This window comes from Acomys minous (genome assembly GCF_964271855.1).
Source record: "Acomys minous genome assembly, chromosome: 3".
NCBI classification, from domain to species: domain Eukaryota; kingdom Metazoa; phylum Chordata; class Mammalia; order Rodentia; family Muridae; genus Acomys; species Acomys minous.
The window spans coordinates 73,335,773-73,358,669 of NC_140485.1; the positions used below are offsets into that span (position 1 = coordinate 73,335,773).

Below are 22,897 nucleotides of genomic sequence, written 5' to 3' on the forward strand. Positions count from 1 at the left end.
GCACAGTATAACAATCTTTTCTACACTTCAAATCATGGAAATTTGTGCAACAAATTTATTGAGCATGGGCTATGTGCCAGATACTCAGCAAGAAATTGGAGGAGGTACAAGGAGTCAAAAGCCCTTCTCCCAAGAGGTGCTTTCCAGTGGGTGAGAGTGGGGTGGGCATCACGAGAATAGATGAGTGCTTAGGTGACATGGTGTCAGAACCTTTCCTGGCCTTCTGCCAGAGTTCAAACCAAAGCATTAACTCTCTCGTGGCGCCAAATATTTCTTCTTAGCATTCTCTGTCTCTGTGGTTTTACATTTCTGCACTTACCTACTTAAGGCTTCTTTTTGTCATTTATCTCTGGGCTTGTAGAGAGGGTCAAGGTGACAAAGACACTGCTTTCTTATATTTAGCAGAGCCTGGTACATGGATGTGCTCAAATATTTGTTCAAAGAATGAGTCAGCCAGAGAGGAGAAAATTGCAGTTCTGTTAGTGGGAGCAGCAAGAAGCCTCAGAGAAGGTCTGACATTGGGATGCCTTTCAGCTTGAAGAACGAAGAGAGATGCCCAGTGGGAAAGAATAAGAACACACCCAGGCTAAGAGGATTGGGCAATGTAGGGTGGGACATAGTTGCTGTTTGCTGAGAGGTGTGGATGGGAGACCGAGCTGAGACCTAGACCATAATTTAAAGGTCTTGGGTATTTTCAGAAGGGAAAATACCTTTTTCCTGTTGGTAGGGATTTTTTTTTTCATTTTTAAATTTTGATTTCAAAAAACATAGAGGTAGACCTCCAACTATGAGTTTGTGTTTTCTTTTTTTCCATGCCTTTTGCATTTCTACCTTTAAGGCTGTGTTTTTCTATTGCCAAGACATTCATATAGGATTCCCATGACCAACATGTACACTTTGGGTTAGATACTTAGATGCTGCTATGGTTTGGAGAAGCCCCACCCCATCACCCAAAGGGCCTGGGCCAAGAGGACAGTGCTATTAGGTGCTATGGAACTGTAAGGCTTAAGGGGGAGAATCTTAAGACTGCAGCCTATGCAAATCATTTTGTTTCCTGGCTCCTGTCCTAAGCAGTTTGCTCTGCCAGGTACATATAAAATGTGCATCCCTTGCTAGAGGCAAAGCAAGTGAGAGGGCTTGCTAAGTCAGTGACTTCTAAGAAACCTTTTCTCTTTAGAAGTTCATTGTCCCCTGCATTTTTTACGTACACCTGGCTAATACAGATGCCACATAGTTTCCGTTTATAGCTCAGTTTTTAAATATTTAAATACCCCTCTGTTGGAGAAGCTCAGATTTTCTCCCGCATCCCCGCCCTTTGGTTCTATCCAAATTCTATAAAATATCATTTTTCCAAGAAACAGTGAGACCTCTTTTGGATATTATTATTCCTTTGGAAGCTAATGTTTGTGTTGAAGACAACTTTCTCTATATTATTTACCCTAAGTGGAATGAGATTGGCTGAAAGTTCTGCCCCCAAGGAAATATCAAAGCCTCTGATTCATACTCATTTGTAGTTTTCAAGTTAATTCTCTTACCAGATTTCCTTTTATTTCCTGCTGGGGCAATGTGAGTGAGCTTGGATGGAAGCAAAATATCTGCTGTATATTCTTTCAAATTTATGATTAAGAAGGTCACATATACATTTTTAAACACACTCTTTTTTGATAACGAATGAAGAATAAAATTTTGAAATGTCATCAGCTACAAAATTGTCCATTTTTCTTCTGTTGGTGCTCTCTTTGCCTGTTGGCTGCCTGGTGATGGTGAGGAAGGGCCAGGCTGGGCCAGCCATCATTTCTTGTCCTTTCTCTGACTACCTGGAGTAGTTTTACTGACACAACACTCAGCCTGTGCCCAATCTATTAATGACCAAAACTGTGTTTGTTTTCTTGAGTGCAATTCCTTCCTCAGGCCAATTTTTTAAGAATAAATAAATGAATTCTACTTTAGGCTGCATTGATCTTCAAATTATGGCCAAATGAGGAACCATAAAAGCTATTTTCTTCTCGGTTCAGATTCATAGACCCAGATTCACCCTGTCCTTTTCTCTGCCATGTTCCTACTGCAGGAATGTGTTCTGCAGGGACAATAGAGGAATCTGTTGATGCCTGTAGCTCTTAATTAGACTTGGCCAGTGAGAGCTGCTAAGGGAAGTCAGAGGCTGGGGAAAGTGGAGTCTGGGTATTTTGTCCCATGAGTTCCTCTGTGTGCTCATCTAGGACTGACCAGACCCTTCAAGAGAAAACCTCAGCCCATCTTGCCTACTCTCAACTCTCTTCTTAGGGTTCTGGCTATAGCTTCCTCTGCTTGTCTCTCTCTGGGACCTTAGATGGGAAACAGGATTTCCTGTCTCTTTTTATATATAAAGACTTCTCAAACTGTCGTCATTTAAAGGTGTCATTTACCATTCCATATAATCTAGACCTGCACATTGGACCCGTGTTCTTAGGAGGAGGCTGTCAGATAGGAGCTGGTCCCAGATAAAGTCTTCTAAAAACTTCTCCATCAAGAGCTGTCCTTTCCTTCTGTGCTTGCTGTGGCAGGAGTATCCTTAACTCTTGGCATGACCTATCTCATGATTGGGACAATTGTTCCTATGTTACATTTAACTTTGCCCCCTTAGGATGCCTGTTCTTTCTGGAGTGAGACAAGAATAACCAAGGGTAAAGTTGAAACCAGGTTCTGTGATGACTTGAGCAGTAGATTCAGAGAAAATCATCCTGAAATGCTTATTTAGCCCACAGATTTTCATCTGATAGGAACATAATGACTATATTTAGGTGTATGCATGTTGGAGAAACCCATAGGGACTACAGGCAAGAAAGGTCATCATATTTTTTTTTATCTTTTATGAAATACCTAAGCTGCAACGGTTTAAATGTAGGTAAAATAGATTTTTCAATCCATAAAAGAAGAAACCTTTGGCCTTTTAGTTCCCCAGCGAGGAATCAAAGTCGCTGTCACTTTGTATAATTCAAAGACAGATGGAATTCCACAGCGGGACTGCTGGAGACTGGTCAGCTGAGTCAGCAGTAATTTAATGGCCACAACCATGTCCTTTATGTGCCAGGCACTGTGCTCCATGTATTGTATATGCTGCCTCGTTTAATCCTTATGTCTGTAGGAGGATAATCCTGTTACTCGCTGCAATGCGTAGAAGAGATCAGGATGGACAGAGATCAGGAAACCTGCCCCAGGCAGGCAGCAGTGGTAGGCTATGAACCCGTGTCTGCCTAGTGCCAAAGGAGGTTTAGCCTCAATAGTTGGAGTCCATATTCCCGCAGATCTTGGCAGTTATGTGCCTGTCCTGCATCTAGGCCTCCGGGTGCTATCTTACATCTTCAGGTTATCCAGATTTATACCAAACGCTGAGAACTACTCCTAAACACTATTATGACTATAAATGACTCCCTGATTCTCTGGGACTATTGTCTATGACTCAGATCCATCAATGGCTTCTCTTCTTTTTCTTTGCGGTAAAAGACTAACCTTTACCCCCCACCAATCCCTATTTTAGTCTACTGCTCAGTTGTGGATTGTTTCATTAGGCAATCCCTGAGAAAGGCTAAACTATATCTCTTATGAAGTACCTAAGCCCTATTGGTTAAAATATAAGTAAAATAGATATTTAGGTCCATAGAAGAAGCCTTTCCCCTAGTGAGGAATAAAGGTCTCTGTTGTTTGATATAATTGAAAAAGAGAAAGAAGCTCATAGTGGGACTGTTGACAATGGTGTTTAGATGTGTGGGGAATAACAGAGAGACCCTGACCTTTTCCTCCCTCTAAAAAGAAAGCAGGGGACATATCATAAAGTCTCAATGATTTCCCATTATAAACTCAAATATATAGCATGCCCATTGTTATAAATATAACTATTTACATTGCATATTACCTACTAAATGAAAATGATTTGCAGTTTCTTGGAGGATTGTGTTTGCTTAACCCTGACATTAGAGAGCCGGCCCTTGCCTCTGTTTCTGTTGAATGCACTAAATATGGTGTTGAGAGTGGGGGATGAGGAAAGACACCAACCTGCCTTCCCAGTCCTCTGATGCAACTAGATCCATCTGACTGTGGTTTTTTCCCTTGCACATGTCCCAAAGGAAGCTGGCTAAGAAGCAGAAGGAGACACAGAGTGGAGCCCAGAGGGAGATGGGGCCCGTGGCCTCAACTGACAAGCCCACCGCCAAGCTCAGCACCAACCGCAATGATGAAGGCTTCTCCTCCAGTTCTCAGGATGTTAATGGATTCAGTAAGTCAAGCCAACCAAGGTGAATGGAGTACCAGTGGTCAATTTTGGCCCTGATGCCTCTCCTGTGGCATCCCTTATGCATAGTTCCTGGGATATCAGAGATGAAGGGTCTTCCTCTTGACAAAGCTTTAGGGTAGGCCAACCTGCAGTAAGGGGAGTATTTAAGACTATGGGACAGGAATGGTGGCTCAGCCAATAAACATGCCACATGGGCCTAAAGACCTGAGTTTGGATCCCCAGTACACAAAGTACAAAATTAGTGTGGGTGGCATGCTCCAGTAAGCTCAACACTGGGGAAGTGGAGGCAGTAGGATTCCCTAGAGCTTGCTGGACAGCCAATCTAGCCTAATCCGTGAGTGCCAAGTCCAATGAGAGACCCTGCCTCAAAAAACAAGGAAGGGGATGCTTGAGGTAGTTACAAGATTAAAAACTGCTAATGTCGCATGCGTTCGCATGCACACACAGGCGAATGCATGTGAACATACACATGTCCTCACAGATCCATAATCAACGTATATTTAAAAAATGAACCAACTAGATTCTATGCCTAAGCAGATGGAATGGGAACACATCATCCTAAATAGAGACAGGTAATTAAAAATAATAATAGTTACAAAGAAAGAGGAGGAGGTAGAGGAGGAGGAGGAGGATGTGACCTTAAAGCAAAAAAAGCATACCTTACTGAAGTCAGTGGCTGACAAGTTTCAAAACTATTTCACAGTTTCTGGGTAAAGTAGATGAGTCATGGAATGTTTCTGTCTCTGTCCCTAATATTGAAGAAACTGAAGTTTAAAGAAATAATCTCTAAAATTCCAAGGCAGCTGGGTTCCATGCCCATACTGGAAGCTGTTCCTCCCAAGCCTTGGTTGGTTTTATTAAGTCAAGACACTCTTCACTTTCATGCAGTGTTACTAAGGTGTTCTTGGCTGATATAAGTACTTTAGACTCCATGACTGACTAATCGAAAGGCGAACGCCATAGCTAGGTAGTTGTAAGCCTGGTTTGGTGACCTGGTTTGAGAAAGTTGCATTTGCTTCTATTCTTTGAACCATGATATAAGCTGATTCTTTCCTGGATTTAATAATGGGATAATACATTTCACTATAGGTCTTCTGCATTATAGACAGAGGAAACCCTGTTTGTAAAGACCCCTTTATATCTGGTCTGTCTGGGGGATGTGGAGTGTTGAGAAAGTGAAAGGATAAAAGAAATATATATATTCTTGTTTCCACCATAACCCTATGAGATACTTAGTATTGCTGATCCTAGTGAAGTAAAATATGTTTATCTCAGCTTCCAAGAGTTACATAGATCATGTCTCATGGATACAAGATCCCTAAGCTGGAATGCAGCATGAGGCTTGGAAGGTTTTCTGAGCCAAATTTCCTTGTGGATAAGAGATGGATAGGACAAAGGCCTGTGGATTTTGTTTCACCATCCAGATGGTCCTTAGAGATGCCCTGGTTAAGAACGCAGAAGTTTGAGGAAGGCAATGACTATTTTCAAATGTAGGAGTGCTGTCTTTGGGAGGACAGATTAGTTTAAACCTACCCTCCCCATCCCCCCCAAAAGAGGCTGAGAAAAAGGAAAAGTCTTACCCTTTGCCTGCACTCACCAGTAGTTGATATTTTTTCAATATTGACATCCGACTGCATTTTCTCTCACTGAACATAACACAATTTTCTGAGCTATTTAGAAGTTAAGTTGAAGTTTTTGGAACACCCCACCTCTAGAGATTTGGGTGTGTGGTTCCTATGCTGTAAAACAGCCCTTCGACAGACCACAATAGAACTAGTCTTCGTTGAGAAATGTGACCTTGATCCAATGATACAGAAGATAGAAGTCCACATTTAAAGTTCCCTTGTGTCCCCAGACTATTCTGCATGCTTTGCTGTAAAATCAGGATCCAGCTAAGACACTCCCGTTGCATTTGGTTTGTTCTTTCTTTTGGCTTTCCTATGGTCTCCTGGCCTTATTTTCCCTTTTAGAAATATGACATTTTTGCTAAAGTCTGGGGAAGTTGTTCCATAGAGTGGTCTACAATCTGATTTTCTATCAGATTTCATTTAAGTTAATTATTTTGGCAAAAGATGCAATATATAGTGGTACTGTTTGCTGCTCTCAGTTTTATCAACAGCCACATGATATCACTCTACCCTACTGAAGAGTCTAAGTTTGAATACCACTTAAGGTTGTATAATGGAGTTTAAGACAGAAATATAAAAATATACTGATGATCTTATGAACAAATATCTGGTTTTTGCATCTTCTTAGAGATAAGAGATTATCTGTGATCTGTTTAACCCTGCGCGTAGTCCTTTCCTGACCTTTAATCTGGGCAAACTACCTGGATTCATGGATTTCACAAGATTCAGAATTGGGAGACAGACACAGAACTGGACAGGCACTGGGAGGCTGCCTAGGAAACGGGCTTAGTGTGTCCTTGAAGAAAGGTTGACCAAGTTGCACTGAGTCGTCCCCAGCTCTTCCACTTTGAGCATCACAAGTGTAGCCTTGAAAATGACCCTAGTACAACACAGCCTCATGTGTACCCTTTTTTCCTGTTATAAAAAAATGCCCTGGGAAGACCTCAGATGCTCAAAGATTACAGTTCAGGCAGCGTGACAATCACTGTGACCCTGAAATTGCCGGTATTTAGTCTCAAGCTTGATAGTCATAGAGGACAACAACCTAGGTCACACTGATTTCTTGGCTTTCAAAAAAGAATATCACCACTGTTTTCACTGTGGATGAAAACTTAGATCCTCATGACAAAATTGCTGAAGACTTAGCTGGATTCTTCCCAAAAGAGAATATTCAGTGGAACTGAGGAGACATTATAAAGGTCAAGGCTAGTCTTCCCACACAGCTGGATGTATGTGTGTGTGTGGTGCTCACATTTTACGTTTGTACATACATGCATACACCAAACCATATGCACTCCTATGTATCTGAATATACATATTTATTTTCAAGATATTCCTTTTTAGAATACAGAAAAACAATTTTCAATTGACTAGTTATATTCAATTATTATGAAATGTTGAGTTTGTTTTGGCTCACTGAATATTTTAGAATTCTTTCTACACATCTTAAGGCTGCAGCTATAAACACACTCTGGGGATTTCTTTCTTTCTTTCTTTCTTTTTTTTTTTTTTTTTTTTGAGTGCCCCAAAATGTATCAGGTAACTTTTAAAATGCCCCGTGGAACTACTGGGATGGGATTTGAAGGGGAAAAAAAATGTAAGTAATGCTTACACTAGAGATGTAGAAATTGCTTCTAAAATCACCCTGATGTATGTAAAATTGAATCTATTTTTGTGACATTAGGGAAGTGGCTGTCTGGCTTCTGAATTGGCGTCTTTAAGAGCAGCTGAGATTATGTGCAAATTCTGAGGCAGCATTGAGAGAGGGAGGCAGGAGGAGAGCTGTTCCACGGGGAAAGATGATAGAAGGACATGCTTCGGGCAATTATTTCCATTATTGAGCAGGTGGGCCCTAGCCTTATTCAAATCCTGCCTCACTTTCCTTAGGTCTGGCCTTATCTATTACCAGTGACTGCTCTGTTTGGCAACATCTATTCAGTCAAGCCTCCCAATATTGTAAAGGAGCAATGACCTCTGGGGCAGCAGGGTGACAGGGCTCTGTCAGATAGGGGCTGTTTGCTGTGGAGTGCTTAGGCATTCTTTTTAAAAAGCAGTGCATGTCACATTTCAAGGACAAACAATGTGCATTGTTTCCCATTTAAAGAAAAGCTGGCTTTTATTAGGTAATCTGATTTTGATCTTGGCTGCCTTGAGTACTTGCAATTTTTTTTTCCCTGTGATCTTTCTCTCACTGGGATTGTTTTCTCGATCTTTCTTCAAGTAGTCTCCTTATATATCATGTTTATATCTGCTTCCTTAGCCCTTGCATTTATGTGTCTTCTCCTTGCTCATTTCCAGACTAAACAAAAATGCTTCAAAACAAATCGCAGTTGGATCCCTATGACATGGGGTCTTAGATGTTTGTCTTCCTCAAGCTACGTTTAGACTTCCCTTGTTCACTGGCTATCCTTAGTTAGCACACCCTCTGAGTGAGCTACGGGAAATTGTCAACCATCTGATTAGACACTGAAAATCAAACTTTGTCCTTTGGAAGAACAGCAAGTAAGCACTGTTAACCACAGAGCCATCTCTCCAGCCTCCAGACACCTACTTCCAGTTGGGAGCCATATTTCTACAGTAGACCCTCATTTCCCTGTCATAGCTTGTATGGTTAATATCAATCCTGTTCTACATGTGGGGGAAACCGGGGTACAGAGTACACAGCGTTTAACAAGTCAGAATCAGGACACATTTTTCCTTTTATCAGTTAAAGTCTGTCCACCCAGTTCTGCCAAGAATCTAGGGAAATAGCCAGAAAGAGCATCCATGATAAAACAATAGTAAAATGAAAATTAAGATCAGAAAATCACAAATAAAAACAATAAAGTTAAGTCAGCCAAACATTATGATATAATTATGTCTTAATCAAGTCTAAATATACAGGCTAGATAATATAGAAACTATCAGACATTGGACCATTAGGCTCTCTGCTAAGTCAGGAGCAGTTTGAGAAAAGTAGTTATAAATTCAGAACTCACCTCACAGATAAACATTTTCTCAAAATATATTTATTCTATCATTTTTATTTGTGTGTGTATGTGTAAGAGAGAGAAAGAGACAGAGAGAGAGAGAGAGAGAGAGAGAGAGAGAGAGAGAGAGAGAGAGAGAGAGAGAGAGTAGTTACTAACTTTTAAATATGGATCTATCTCTCAACTTTCTGGTGGCAAACACTCAAAGAGGAAGATAAGATAGAGGAACACTTACTATGCACTGGATCTTTTGTGCATAGATGCTACCTTTAAGCTTCCTCAAAACTTTATAAATTCTGTATTACCTCCATTTGGAAAATGAGGAAACCCAGTTTAAGAGAGCTAAAGTAAATGAGGCCAAAGTCACACAGCACAGAAATTATAGAGATGAGATCCGGAGCCAAGTAGAGCTTTCCACCCTCAAACCAGAGCTGTGAATTTAGCTCAATAATTGCCAGCTTCACTGGGCGAGGCCCCTTGGTCCTGGCAGAGACAGGCAACACTGTTCCCCAGGGATAGGTGGGTAAATTTTCTGCCATGCGAGCAAAAGCTTTCCCTACATCTCTGTTGGACACAGGGCCTGTATCTGGATACTGCCACGGAGCCGAGGAGAACTGCACTATCATCTAAGTCCATGCTCATTCCTCACAACAACCCTGTCCTGACCTGTGTTTATTACTGAACCCACCTGACAGTGAATTTATATATTCATATATTAAAACATCTCCTTAAAGTTGTTTGAAGAATCTTTACAGAAACCTGTATCCAAAAGCTCATATTCTCCTTTCCAAGTGGGACGTCTTTGTCTTTACTCTTTATCAATCCCTCTACCATGAAGCTGGGTGGAAACAAAGAGATACAGAAGCAAAATTGCCCTGCAGAGTAGGAGGACAATGCCCCCTCCCATCTCCTCCATCCATCCAAACTCCTGCTTCAGATGCACCTGCCCAGGAGATGCTCTCACAGACCCCGATCTGTGGAAGTTTCCTTGGAAAGCAAGACTCTAGATCAATGGTCTTATCTTCATCATTGTTGATGTGGAACAGTTAGCAAGAAAACACAGAAATAAGCGAACAGGCATGGCTTCTGTGGCCCCTGGCTCCCAACGGGGCAGTAAAACAGAGGTCCAGACGATGAGTACCTTCGCTGTGTGACTGTTGTTGAAGCGACATGCACAATGAACTCCAGGACTCATCTCCTGTCTTTGTGACCGAAATGCACCGAGGAGTACACTCCAAGGACAGAAGTATGCAGTTTTCCATTTAAAGAAACACTCCCTTTTTCTTAAGTAATCTGACTTTGATCTTACTGTGCCTTGCATATTGATAATTTTTCCCTGCAGTCTTCTGTTCCTTTTCTGGATGTTTATTCGGGGCGCTGTCCTTGCATATTGCGCTTATGTCTTCTTCCTCTTGTGTATGCACGCGTCGTCTTCTCCTGGCTTATTGCGGTCCAGACAGAGCTGCGTCAGGAGCAGTTTCCTTGTGAGGAGAGTAGCCCCTGAAGCCCGCGGCTCATTCCTGTCGCTCAACAGAGAGAACTCATAAAAGAAATTTTTTTGGACACAGGTCGGGGATTGCTCAAGTTTGCATCCCTCACAGGATACTTGAGCAGAGATAAGGCAGGCAGAAGGAAGCGCCAAGCAAAATGCAGCCTGATTTTTTTTTAGAAATTTGTGTGACTAAAGAAGTTGACATTGGGAAGATAGATCAGGACTTTAAAATGTAGGAAGGGTCGGAGGGCGTTGTAGTACACTCCCTGGGAAGGTGAGCCAGCTACAGAAATGAGTCTTTGCCTTCTCTTGGGTAGCTGTTGCCTTGATGGCATGTGATGTTTATGGTCGTTACCTCCACTGGGGACCTTATCTGGCTCTGTTCTTCTGCTGAGTGTTTTCATTTATTGTATCTGCTCCCCCAAACAGCATGGCTAGGTAGAATTGTTATGTTGGTGTTATAAATAACATCCTTTTTGCTATTAAGATAGCCTAAACTAAAATCCTAATCATCATTCCTGGGTCCTCTGAGATTCTTATAAGAGCACACTCTGGCCACTGGCCAAGTCTCCAGCCCATCAGATACCCACCAAAAATGTATTTATATGAATCAATCAATCAATGAGCAAATGATGGAAGTGGGATTTATACTAAGACTTCCCTAATTCCAGACCCCTGTACTTTTCACAGAGTGAGTTTCGTCTTCTACGAACCTGAAGTCTGTCACTCTAATCTCAACTCTTTCATTTTCCATGTTTTCACCTATGTGCCCATCAGTAGCCCAGTGCTGGCTGGCTTTGTCTGCCCTCTGGTGTTGGATAGGGTGATGGAATCCACCTTTCTCTGTGGCACCCACCTCTGCTCCATCTATTTGACTGCTAGGCTGAAGTTCCTGCGTGCCCAGGTCCTTCTTAAAAGCTAAACTTGCATCTCAGCCATCAGGCTCCAGCAGAATACAGATCCTGTTTTCAATCTGCTCAGAATAGCTGGCCCTTCTCTCTGTCCGACTGTACTCATCCAGTATAGTTCTCAAGGTACCCATGAGCCTCCACCCCAGGCTGGGACTTCAAAGCGCTGCCATCTTCCTCACTTGGGATCCCAACCTGGCATTCAGAATACACTCTTCATGTCCGAGTTAATGTCCAAGAATCTACCACATGCCTGCCTACTGTAGACACCGTGGTTCTAGCCAGGGCTGGCATGCCCAACCTATGTGAAGCTGTCTTTCAGACCTAAATGGAGGAAGGACTTGATGTCTCATCTATGCCAAAGCCACCAAGTTATGCCTTACTTCTGACTGTGACAACCAGTAGCAACATTTACTCTTTCAGGTATAGAGTCTCAACAAGGGAAAATGATTGTTGAAATTTACGCTAATCATTATCCTTGTTCAAGAACTAACAGTGCTGTGGCTGGACAGATGGCTTAGAGGTTAAAAACATTTGTTGCTCAGTCCCCAATACCAGATACTGGCTCACAGTCAGCACTGACTCCAGTCCCATGGGACCCAGCACTTTTATTCTGGTCTCTGTGGGCATCAGACACACCTAAAGTGCAAATATGTGCATGTTTTAAAATACCCATACACGTAAAATAGGAATAAATAAACCTTTAAAAAATAATTAATGATGTTCTAATTTCAATGAAGAATACTTAATATCATATTTATTAACACTGTTAGCATATTGAGAGGATTAAATAAATGTTGTAAACTTATGGTTTAAAGATGAGAAAACAAAGACTTAAAAAGAGACGTAAATATAGCTCCTAAAGCTTCATAGGTTTAAACAGCAGAGTTTGACCTAAAACCGAGGTCAGTCTACTACCTCTGTCCCCATAGCCAAAAGCCACTCCTTTACACTGCCTTGTGGAAGACAACCATTCTTACTGCCCACTTAATAGACAGAGAAACTCAAGCCTATTCTAACAATATAAAAATCCACTGAGCTGTATAGACTTTAGGTCCTGTTAGTTTTGTATGAGATATTTTTATTTGCCAGTTTATAGAGAAAAGCAACCCAGGGCCACAGACGTTGTGTGTGTGTGTGTGTGTGTGTGTGTGTGTGTGTGTCTCCCAAAGCCCTGCCCCCAAATGAGCAGCACCATCAGCAGGGGTGGTGTCTAGGGATAAACACATTCAATATGCCTTCCTGGTGATTCAAGTTTAAAACTCGCTAGCTCAAGGTAAAGCTGAGACCTGTCAGATACCAAAGCTCTTGTGCCTCATTTGCTAAGCTGTCTCTGATTCTAACAATTCTAGGCTCTCTGGGTAGGAAGGCTCCGCTTGCCCCCTTCCCCTCAGTGGATGTTTCAAGAGGACATTGCTGTCAGTGGTGTTTGACCTGAAGGCTGCTAGCACGTGTCAGTACAACTAAGGATCTGCCTATCAATGATTCTCTCTCAACCATGTGGGATTTTCCTCTCCCTTTACCTGAACGTGAAAAACCTAAGAGTCAGGATGGAAGGAGTGGAAATTTCCAGGTGAAGCAACAATGAGTCACACAGCAGGAAAAAAAAAACAACCCAAGAGCTCATCGGAGCCTCCTCATAAAGAAGAATGCGAAAGAGACCTGCAAAAATTCTGTTTGCAGGAACAATTATCTTTTCTGGTTGCTCCGGGATTAAATTGAATCTGGGAGAGAAATTGAATGTTACAAGCTTGCCACCTCCAGTTTTATTGAATATTTTACAGGGATTATTGAATATTTTGCAATCATCCACTTGACTGACAGATAAAGGACACACTTATTAAACTCCTGAAAACCCAGAGTTGGGTGGAATTGTTTGTTCTTTGGAGAAGGGAGATGAGAATCTAAGTGGCCCTTAAGAAAGTGAACAAATTGTCCATGGCGAACGCTAAGGAGTTAGATTGTGACAAGTTGCTCTGAAGAATTTTGAGCAAAAATGGATATAGAACGCTAAACAGTGAAAATTAAGAAGTGACTGAGATAATGTCTGATCCAGCCTTCTCTTGTTAGAGGTAGGGAATTTGGTCCGACAGCTTATGCTAAAGAGGGCTCTAAAGATCATTAAGTCTCTAATGTACTCAACAGTACTTTGGGGGGCTGTGGCCACTCTAGCTCTTGTGCCACAGTTTCCTTCAGAGGATTGAGATGCTGGGTACACTGTGAAGTCCTCAGAGGGTTGTCCTCTAGTAATTTTCACACACACACATCCCCCATCCCCAATCTGATTTCTTCCCAGATAGAACCTTCTCAAATTGAATTATCCTTTTCATCTCCTCGTTACGGGAGTAGCTGAGGTGTTCCTTTAAATATTCATTGAATGCCGACTATAGGGGAAATATTATAGGTATTGTAAAGATAAATAAGATACGGTCTCTGCCTTCAAGGATATTAGTCTCCTCCACGAGGAGATTTGTAAGTGGATTCGTTTCAATAAATATGGTAAGTGCTGGAGGAAAAGCTTGCATAGTGTCCCAGGACTGCCAATCAAAGGCTCAGCAGGTAATTAACTCGGCCTAACTGAGTTAACAACTGCTCATTTAAAGGCCGTGCAAGAGAGAACTTGTCCCAGGTGAAAGGTACAACAGCTTGGAAGTGTCTGGAGCATCGCAGACTCCAGAGTCCAGTGTACTCTGCTAAAAGCTATGGCCTGAGATGAGACTGGACCGCTAGTTGGAACTTACTGAGGAAAGGGCCTCACATCCGTGGCCAAGGAGGCTAGCCTTTCTGAAAGCTGAATAAACCCTAGGCCCAGGCATCCTTGCTTTGTGCTGAATCCCGGCCTCACAGGCTCCTTGAGTCAGTTAGTATAGCTTCATCTTTCCATTGCAGCATCGGGAACAACATTTTAGCATCAGCAGACCTCCACTGTCATTGTAAGATGGCATGCGCACTCCACCCCCAATACCTTTTCAAAATGACTTCAGTGAAGCAACAAAGCTGAAGGCACTGCTGACAATTTATGCTAGGCCACTGCATCTCCAGAGAAAAATAGAATATTCCCCCCACCATACTTCACAGGTGGTCCTGAATTATAACAGGGCACTTAGAAAGTGCTTCTTACAGTAATCAGGGATAAAGAAAAGATGCTGGAAATGTAAATATGTAGTTGCTAGGTAGCAGAATAAACCAAGTCTTAGAGACCATTTTTTTTTAAATCTTAGCTCAAAGCTGTGGCCTGGATAAGTTATATATATATAAAATAAAGATAATTCTACTAGCTAGCATTTTGTGAGTGATTACTGGCTAAAGCCCTTCTCATACCTCACTTTGTATACTAGTGGAAGCAGTTGTGTGGTGCAGATCGAAGAAACTGAGGCTCAGAGTTGAAGTAGCTTACTTGCTCAAGGTCATGTAGGTCCCAAAGAAAATAAGCCTGGATTTGAAGCAAGGGCTTATGGGATTGGCCTCTCAGCAGCCCTTCCTTCTAGTAATAATCCCTGTACTTGGCTTTCCCACTCTCCTTGTTTCTCACTTTTTTTTTTCTGCAGCCATGTTCTCTCTCTCTTCCTTATTGGGTGCGCTTTCTTGCATCTTAACTACTGACCTACATCAGTGTAGGTCCTGAAGCTCATCTTTTGTGTTTTGTTCTCACTCCAGACGGCTGGTGCTGATGCTGAGACACAGGGCAGATTTAAAGCAGCTTTTGGGTTGGTTTGGATGTGGGATGCTTAAATTTCAGCCATTAGGCTTGAGGTTTTAGGGAGTCATTGCAGAAGGTATCAGGTAGGCAGCTGAATCCGGGCTCCTGAAATCTATCAGAAAATGGCCTCGGGACATAAATGTTGACAATATCTTACATTTTACACACAAGGTGATTAAAGACTCTGCTATAACTATAACAAGGTGACATTGCTCATACCAGATACCACAGGCTAACAAATAAAAAGCCTACTGCCATGAATGGTTTGCTGGCTAGTGACGCCATACCTAGCCCAAGGTATTTATTGATATAAACAAAGTTTTATTGGAACATAATCATTCCTGTTTGCACATTTCTATGACTGCTTTTGTGCCACGGTAGTATAGTTGATTAGTTGCCATAGAGACCACTTGACCCTCAAAGCCTAAAATTTTTACTCCCTAGCCCATCAGAAAAACAAGTTCCAGCCCCCAGTTTATTATTTTAGCCCTCAATCCATACATGGTTTGTTTGTTTGTTTACATTCTTGTCCCTTTATCCAACTCATTCATTTTTTTATCAGTAGTATCTCTGAGCTGTGTTTCCCCATTTTTCTAAAACCTGTTTTATGAAAGTTCCAAGATTGGGGAAAAGCGTTTATTGTTTCTAGCCCCCTTATCCTCAGCATGCAGCACTGTGTCTGTCACAGCTGAGATGCTCACATCCCTTCATAGCCAGGGCAGTAGATGAGTAGATAGATAGGAATTAAGCAGAGAAACACTATGTGCTCAGAAAATAGAGAAAAATAGATGGCACCGCACTTCCAGCATTTGGAAGTGGATACAGATAGAGAAAGAAATCAAAGGATGCACCGTTGCCAGTCAGGTATCACCCAGATCTTAGCCCCTCGGGTGCTTTTGTTAGCAACCTCAGCCTTCGGTACTCAGGGCAATTTTACACTTTCATTTTCCTGGTCCTGAAATTCTGGGAGTTGTTACTCAAATGAGCCTTTGAAACTTAGTCACTAGGTAGTCTAGGAACGTATATAATCAGCACTCCAATCCCTTGAGCAGTATGGGGTATAAACGAGAGATCTTTGGAGCTCATACAAATAGGCTAATCTCAGTTTGGCCGCTACCTGGCTCTGCCGAGGAGAGGAGGCAAGAGAAATAGCAGAGCCACATTTGTCACAACAGACTTGGTTCTCAGCTATCTGGTCAGCTTCACATGTAGACATGGAGATATGGCTCATGGAAGGTGCACTGTTGACAGTGACTGCCTGCTTCACAGGTCTGGTCCATGTAGTTACGGAGAGCCAGCTTCCTCACTCTATCTCCGAGAGCCACAGTCTTTATATAGCTGTAAAGCTTAACTTACTAGCTAAAAAGAAGGTATTTGGGCCATGTTGATTTTCTAGTTAATGAGAGAGATCTCTAGGTGAGATGAGCTATCTGGGTGAGATGCACGCCTGCAGGAAATATGAATAGGTTCCATTGATAAAGGACAATATGGTGAAGGAGTTGGATTGTACAGAAACAAATGTCAAGTCAACCAAGGCAGAAAAGGGGGAGCAAGTGGTCCCTCGCTCCTTATTTACCATATCAGAATTGAATGGCGTGAAAAACTGCAGCCACTGTGTTTTCTTCGCAGTTTGGTAGGCCAAGAGTTTGGACAGAGTATGAGGGATGTTTGTTTCTGCTTGTTGATTCTGGGATGTCCTGAGTGGCTGGAAATGTCTATGACAGCTTCCCCTTGGGCCAGATGTCCAGCGCTTGGGCTCTTCCCCAGGTAGCATCTGCTGGAGATGAAATGGCCAAATGGCTCTGTTGTTTGCATGTCTAATTCCTGGGCTGCAGTGACTCAAACATCTGGAGCTAACATTGTCCTTTTCCCCCATGCATTTGATGGGCTTCCTTATAGCGTGGAAGGCTCAGAGCACTCAGATGTCTCCTGTCATAGCCAGCTTCCCCCAGAGAGGGGTTTTTCCAGGAAAGTCAAGAAGAATGCCAATTACCTTTTTTTAAAAAAAAATGAAGTCTGTGTGCCAGCATCATGTCTGCTGCTTTTCATCATCAGGAACAGTCATAGGCCAGCTTTACTTGAAGAGACTTGAAGGGCAGACTCCGTTTCTCTATAAGAGAAATAGCATATGCATTCAGGAGGGAAAATAATCAATGGGGTTAGTTGCCATCTGCTGTATATTGCAGCTTCACTGGTGAGGCTTGAGACATGTACTAATCTATAGGCATAACAATAAATCATTAGGAGTTGCTTTAAAACTATCCCCTTTAGTAGTAGGGTGTCCCCTAGAGCCTATGACCTGTCTTGGCCCCGGTAATTTGCCAACTGACACAGAGGCCCCACAAATGGTCAAAATGCAGAATATAAGAGACTATATGAAATGCTCAACCCTAAAGGGGACATCTGTAATGAACACACTCCACCAAGTTTCAGACTCAGGGGTCATCGAAGAAGAGTAAACCTGAAAGTTTATAGGAGGCAGAAGCAATGGATGACTATAAGAACACAGGTTTTCAGACACCCCGGGCAGTTGCACGTGTGAACTCACAGAGACTGTGACAGTGTGCACAAGACCTGCACAGCCTCAAGCCAGATGAAGTCCCAGCACACTGCAGGGAGGTGGTTATTAAGCCCTAGCTCTGTCCGAGGAGTTACTAGTAATTGATAGTTTCCAGGAAGGGGGAGAATTTGTTTTCTTTAAGAATATGGTACTCTGTAGGACAACCTTACTCTAGCAGATGGCCACTTATCCCAGAGTATGAATCTAGAACAAATTGGACTTGATAAGGTAAAGAAAACAAAAGAAGATATTAACTTGGGTGTATATATAGAATGGGGGGAATGGGGTGAATATGACCAAGACCTGGGGAATTAAATTCTCCCCAAATTAGTAAAAATGTGTATTTTTAAAAAGACTCAGTGGTAATTATCATAGAAACAAACTATCACACTATTCTAAAAGGAAAAATGTAATACGTTGGGGCAGGCAATTAGGGTGATGCCTGCTCTGGATAGAAGTCAGTGTGACCAATATGCACAGTGCACAAGTTCCCGGTTTTAGTTTTTGTTAGTGACAATTCTGCTGCTACCAATAAATAGTGCAAGGTATCAGCAGATTTTCTGGCTCTAGAAAGTTCTTTTTCTCTTTTGTCTAATTCCTTAAAAGGGTAAATATAGGACACGCCAGAGATGGCTCAGCAGGTAAAAGTGCTTGCCACCAAACCAGATGACCTGCGTTCTACTCATGTGACCCAAATGATGGAACAAGAAAACCAACTCCAACAAGGTGTCTTCTGAGCTCTAATTTGCCTCTTATGGTGTGCATGTGCGCTCCCTCTCTCTCTCAAGCTTCCCATAGAATGCAGAAGATTGGCAATGTGTTTTGTTGTTGTTGTTGTTTTGTTATGTGTTTGTTTTATTTCTGTGATCTTCATACTCCCTGAAGCCAAGATCCCACTGGTATTTTTCCCATAGTCCCATTCCATTAGACACACAGTTATGAATGGTTGGCCTCTTGTGGTACTTGAACTATTAGCTCTTTGGTCTTAAGTGATGGGGGCTGAATGGAGGCAAGTGAACCGCAGGCCGTGTCTTAAAGAATAGGAAGAACGTGTTGAAATGTGTTGATTTCTGCAAGGAGCTAAGGTAGATGTTAAAAATGGAGGGAAGGGCTTGCCATCAGTTTTGTAAAGGTCATCCTGGAGACCGTGAGGCAAACATGCTGGAGGGGGAGCTGAGGAAACTAAGCAAGGCAAGTCTTGTTTTCCCATAGAAACCAGGCTAGGAAAGTGCGCAAAATACCGATGCACATTGAAAATTTGTTACACACACACACACACACACACACACACACACATATGGAAAATTAAGTCCCTACAAAAACCTGGAATGACCAACTCCTTGAAATGAAGGAACTGGGCTTGAGCCTCGGTAACTACTGCCTTAAAACTGTTTTTAAGCCCTGGGCATTGATTAGGTCTTCTGCCTTGCTTCATATTTTCTCTGCCAATCAATAGTTTGAGAGCTTGATACCTGAAAGTCTTTGGACAGGTTTGATTTAGCAACGAGTGTCGTTATTCAGATAATATCTCATCGGGACGGTTCAGTTTTTTCCTAGGTGAAAACTCCTTTTCATCTTCAGGGTCTTTGATCTGGGCTGGATGAAATTCCTTCTGATCTGCAGATGTGACAGTGGCTTAGAAGGTAAGAGAGTCAGTCATTGCAGACTAGCACAGTCACTCCTGTCCCTACTGCAGTGGGGACCCCAGGGTGAGTCTTCACCCCGCTATGCCCTGTCACATACATCTACTTGCAGATCGGATCTCTGCTATAATCACTGTAACCTTAGCATTCTGTTCTGTCACCGTCCTTTCAAATCGATCTCTCAGCACAGGTTTATCTAACAACTCAATGTCATCACTATGCTTTACATATATATATATATATGTAATATATTTATATATATATATATATATATATATATATATAAAATAAACACTTGCCCAGCCTGTCCTGCTATTTAAAGATGTAAATTCTACCACGTGTGCTCCGTCAGCCCTCCTCCCTACCCCAAACAACAACTCCCTATTGCTTTCAGAATAAAGTTTAAATGCGCCCCATAATCTATAGAGACCCGAAATGAGCTGCCTTCTGTTCACATGTTTATAGCCCCTCTCTCACTCTCTCACATCCGTGTGTGTGTGTGTGTGTGTGTGCTTATACACATATGCAGATGTATTTATGTGTGTGCCTGTGTAAGGAGGTCCATGTGCATGTTTATCCACACTTGTGGAAACCAGAGGTCAATGTCTGCTGTTGATATTTCTACCCACCTCATACACTGATTGTCTAGACTGTGCAGAGAGCTCCTGGGACTTGCCATCTCCCCATCCTCAACACTTGAATTACGGATGCATGCCACAGTGCACAGCACTTCTGTGTGGATGCTAAGGATCTAAACCAGGTCCTCACTCTTGCATGGCAGATTCTTTGCTGACAGAGGAGCCTCCTTGGCCCTGCCACCTTATGTAGGGCCTCTCATGGAGCATGGGGCTCACCAGTTTGCCTAGACTTGGTTGGAAAGCTCCAGAGATCCTCCGGTCTCCACTTCCCCCATGCTGGGATTATAGACATGTGACATGACACCCATATTTTTTCCTGTGGGTACAGGGGATCAAACTCTTGTTCTTGTGCTTGTGTGGCCAACACTTTATACCAGCTGAGCTTTTCCAAGCCTGTTGAGAGTTTTAATTTCATCTCTAGCCACTGTCTTCATTGCTTAATATATCCCGGAAATATTAATTTTTTCCTATTCTTTGAAGATGCTAAGCATTTTCAACATCATGGCTTCAACAACTATGTTGCCTCCTTCTAGAATAGTCTTCTCATCTTTTATTTTTAGCTACCATTTTTCCTTCAGGTCTGTGATTAAATGTCAACTTGAGTGATTTTCTAAACATCTAATCTAAACAATTTCTACTTCTTTATTTACTATTTTTAATTTTAATTAAAATCTAATTACATTCCTTTTCTGCCTCCAACCCCTCCTTTGTCACCTGCCTCCAATCCCTCCCACTTCTTCTTACTTTATTATTGTTACATGTATATGAATGCATTAATATATAAATATAACCCACTGACTCTGTTTGATATTGCTTGTGTGTAAATGATTTCAGGGCTAACTATTTTGTATTGGATAACCAATTGGGGCCCTGGCAGCCATTAGTTTCCTGTGGTTTTTTTCTCTAGATGTAGGGCCCTCTGGAACTTCCCCTTCCTCCTTCCTTCCTTCCAAGTTAGCATAATTACTGGTACTGTCACCATTCAGGTCTTGTGTAGGGAGCCATATTGTTGAGATAACATGAGTGTAGCATTCCTGTCATTTCTAGAAGACACGATCTCACAGAAGACTTCCTTGTCCTTTGGCTCCTGCAATCTTTCCACCTCCTCTTCTGTCAGGTTTTCTGAACGTTAGGTACAAGAGTTGTGCTATAAACCCATCCATTAGGACAAGGCTCCCCGTGATCAGTTGATCTATGCCCTATGATCAGTTGTGATTCTCTCTGTGACACTCTCCATTTTCTGCAAAGAAAAGCTTCTTTGTTTGGGGTGACAGTATAGTTATCTGTGAGCATAGCTTTTAGAATGCAATTAGAAATTTTACTGGCTCAAGAAAGTAAATTTTCGCTGAGAACTGTGACCTCGCTGGCCCCTGTAGTTGGCTAGGTTTCTGGTAACATATGATTTCCTTTCTGTTGAGAGGGCCTTAAGTTCAGCTAGACAGCAGTTGATGACCACCCAGATATAAGTGCCTCTGTTGTACCTCTAGGGATATCTTGCCATAACGGTCATTATTGTTTCTCAGAGGCATCACAGCTGCATAGTGGTGCCATGTTCTTTGCGTCTCAGTGTGTATCAGAAATGCCACATGTGGAAATGCTTGCTTATTCTTCTAAGTGTTTTGTGGCTAATATCAGCATCTTTCCTAGTCTACAAAACCATGGTATATGGAGCATTCACTTCTGTTTTGGCCACCAGAGCAATTTTGGAGATTATGATGGTGTTTGGTGTAGAATGGGCAACAAATATCTATCCGTTCTGTGAATCACTTGTTAATTTTGTAATCAAGCTGGGCCACAATGGTTCATTTTTAACTATTCAACATTCAATCAACTATCCTTATGCATTACTTAAAAATATGAAGGATTGATGACTGGGAGACCTTTAAAGTAGCTCCTGGTTTTGAATCCCATACTGAAGAAAGGAAGATCAGAGATGAGGCTGTTCTGGTCTGGGAAGGATATGGATTGCATTTTGTGTGTAATTTCTTAGAAAGCTCTTCTACAGGTCTCATCCCCCAATTGATCACTTCCTTTGGCTCCATCAAACAGAAATACCTCTCAGAACCACTCTGTGGAGCCGCTCCACTTATGACCTCTCCCTCGTCTTTTGAAAGGTTTTTAATTGCTAATGTTTAATCCCACCCCACCCCACCCCCGTCACAGATTATCTGTCTTGAGTTTTATGCCTTTATAAGTCTTCTCAATGTCTGGCATAATCTGAAAAATTAAACAATTAATTATGAGGTGTATTAAGCAATGCACCTCATTGTCTATTAAGTTGTGTTACAAAGGGTACTAGCATTTATTGAGTCCGAAGTAAAAGCCAAGGGCTATGCTGTATCCTGTCTCACGTTATACCATATATCCGTCTTAATCTGTGAGGTGGTGATAACTAACAGAACTAAGCCTCTTTGGCAAAGGTAGATATTGGGATTCAGACAGACTGTGTAACTTCCTTAGTGCCACATAGATATCACGTGGCAAAGCCGGTTTGAAAATGTATGATTCTAAGCTGGGCGTGGTGGCACACGCCTTTAATCCCAGCACTCGGGAGGCAGAGGCAGGTGGATCGATGTGAGTTAGAGGCCAACCTGGTCTACAAAGTGAGTCCAGGACAGCTCAGGCTAACACAGAGAAACCCTGTCTTGAAAAATCAAAAAAAAAATAATAATAATAATAGCCCACTTGGGACACTAATACCTTCAAATCTCAAGAGGCAGTCTCCTCTTAACACTAATTTTAAGGGTTCATTAAACCCTTCAGGATGCTGTTGACATGGTCCTGTTCAACAGTGTTTCTTGGGCACCTGTTCACTATGTTCTCTGTACGGGCAGATCATAGTTGCTGTACCACGTCAGTGAATAAAGCAGAAGTATAAAATTGCTTTCTGAAGGCCACATTCTAATAGTGGCAGGAAATGGAGAGGCAATAGGAATAAATAACAAGAGATGAATAAATAATGTGACAGGATAGAGATGACAAATACCCTGAAACAGTAGGACAGGCTCAGTAGGACTAGGGTTAGTCACAAGTAGTCACAAGTCTGCAAGGTCTTGCAGAAGATGAGATTGGACCAAAGCCTTTAGGAA

At 42.1% G+C, this 22,897-nt stretch overlaps 1 protein-coding gene across 16 annotated transcripts in view; it reads left to right on the plus strand.

The window, feature by feature from the left end:
- The window catches only part of PTPRT (protein tyrosine phosphatase receptor type T), a 1,106,784-nt gene that overhangs the window by 979,734 nt on the left and 104,153 nt on the right, over positions 1-22,897 (plus strand). For 12 of the 16 annotated variants that reach the window (XM_084776217.1, XM_084776209.1, XM_084776218.1 and 9 more), the window contains one exon: positions 4,104-4,252. In XM_084776217.1, coding sequence (XP_084632343.1) covers positions 4,104-4,252 — 149 coding nt within the window. Of the gene's footprint in view, positions 1-4,093; positions 4,253-22,897 lie in introns of all 16 variants that reach the window. The other 4 variants (XM_084776208.1, XM_084776221.1, XM_084776216.1 and 1 more) reach the window with 1 other exon arrangement.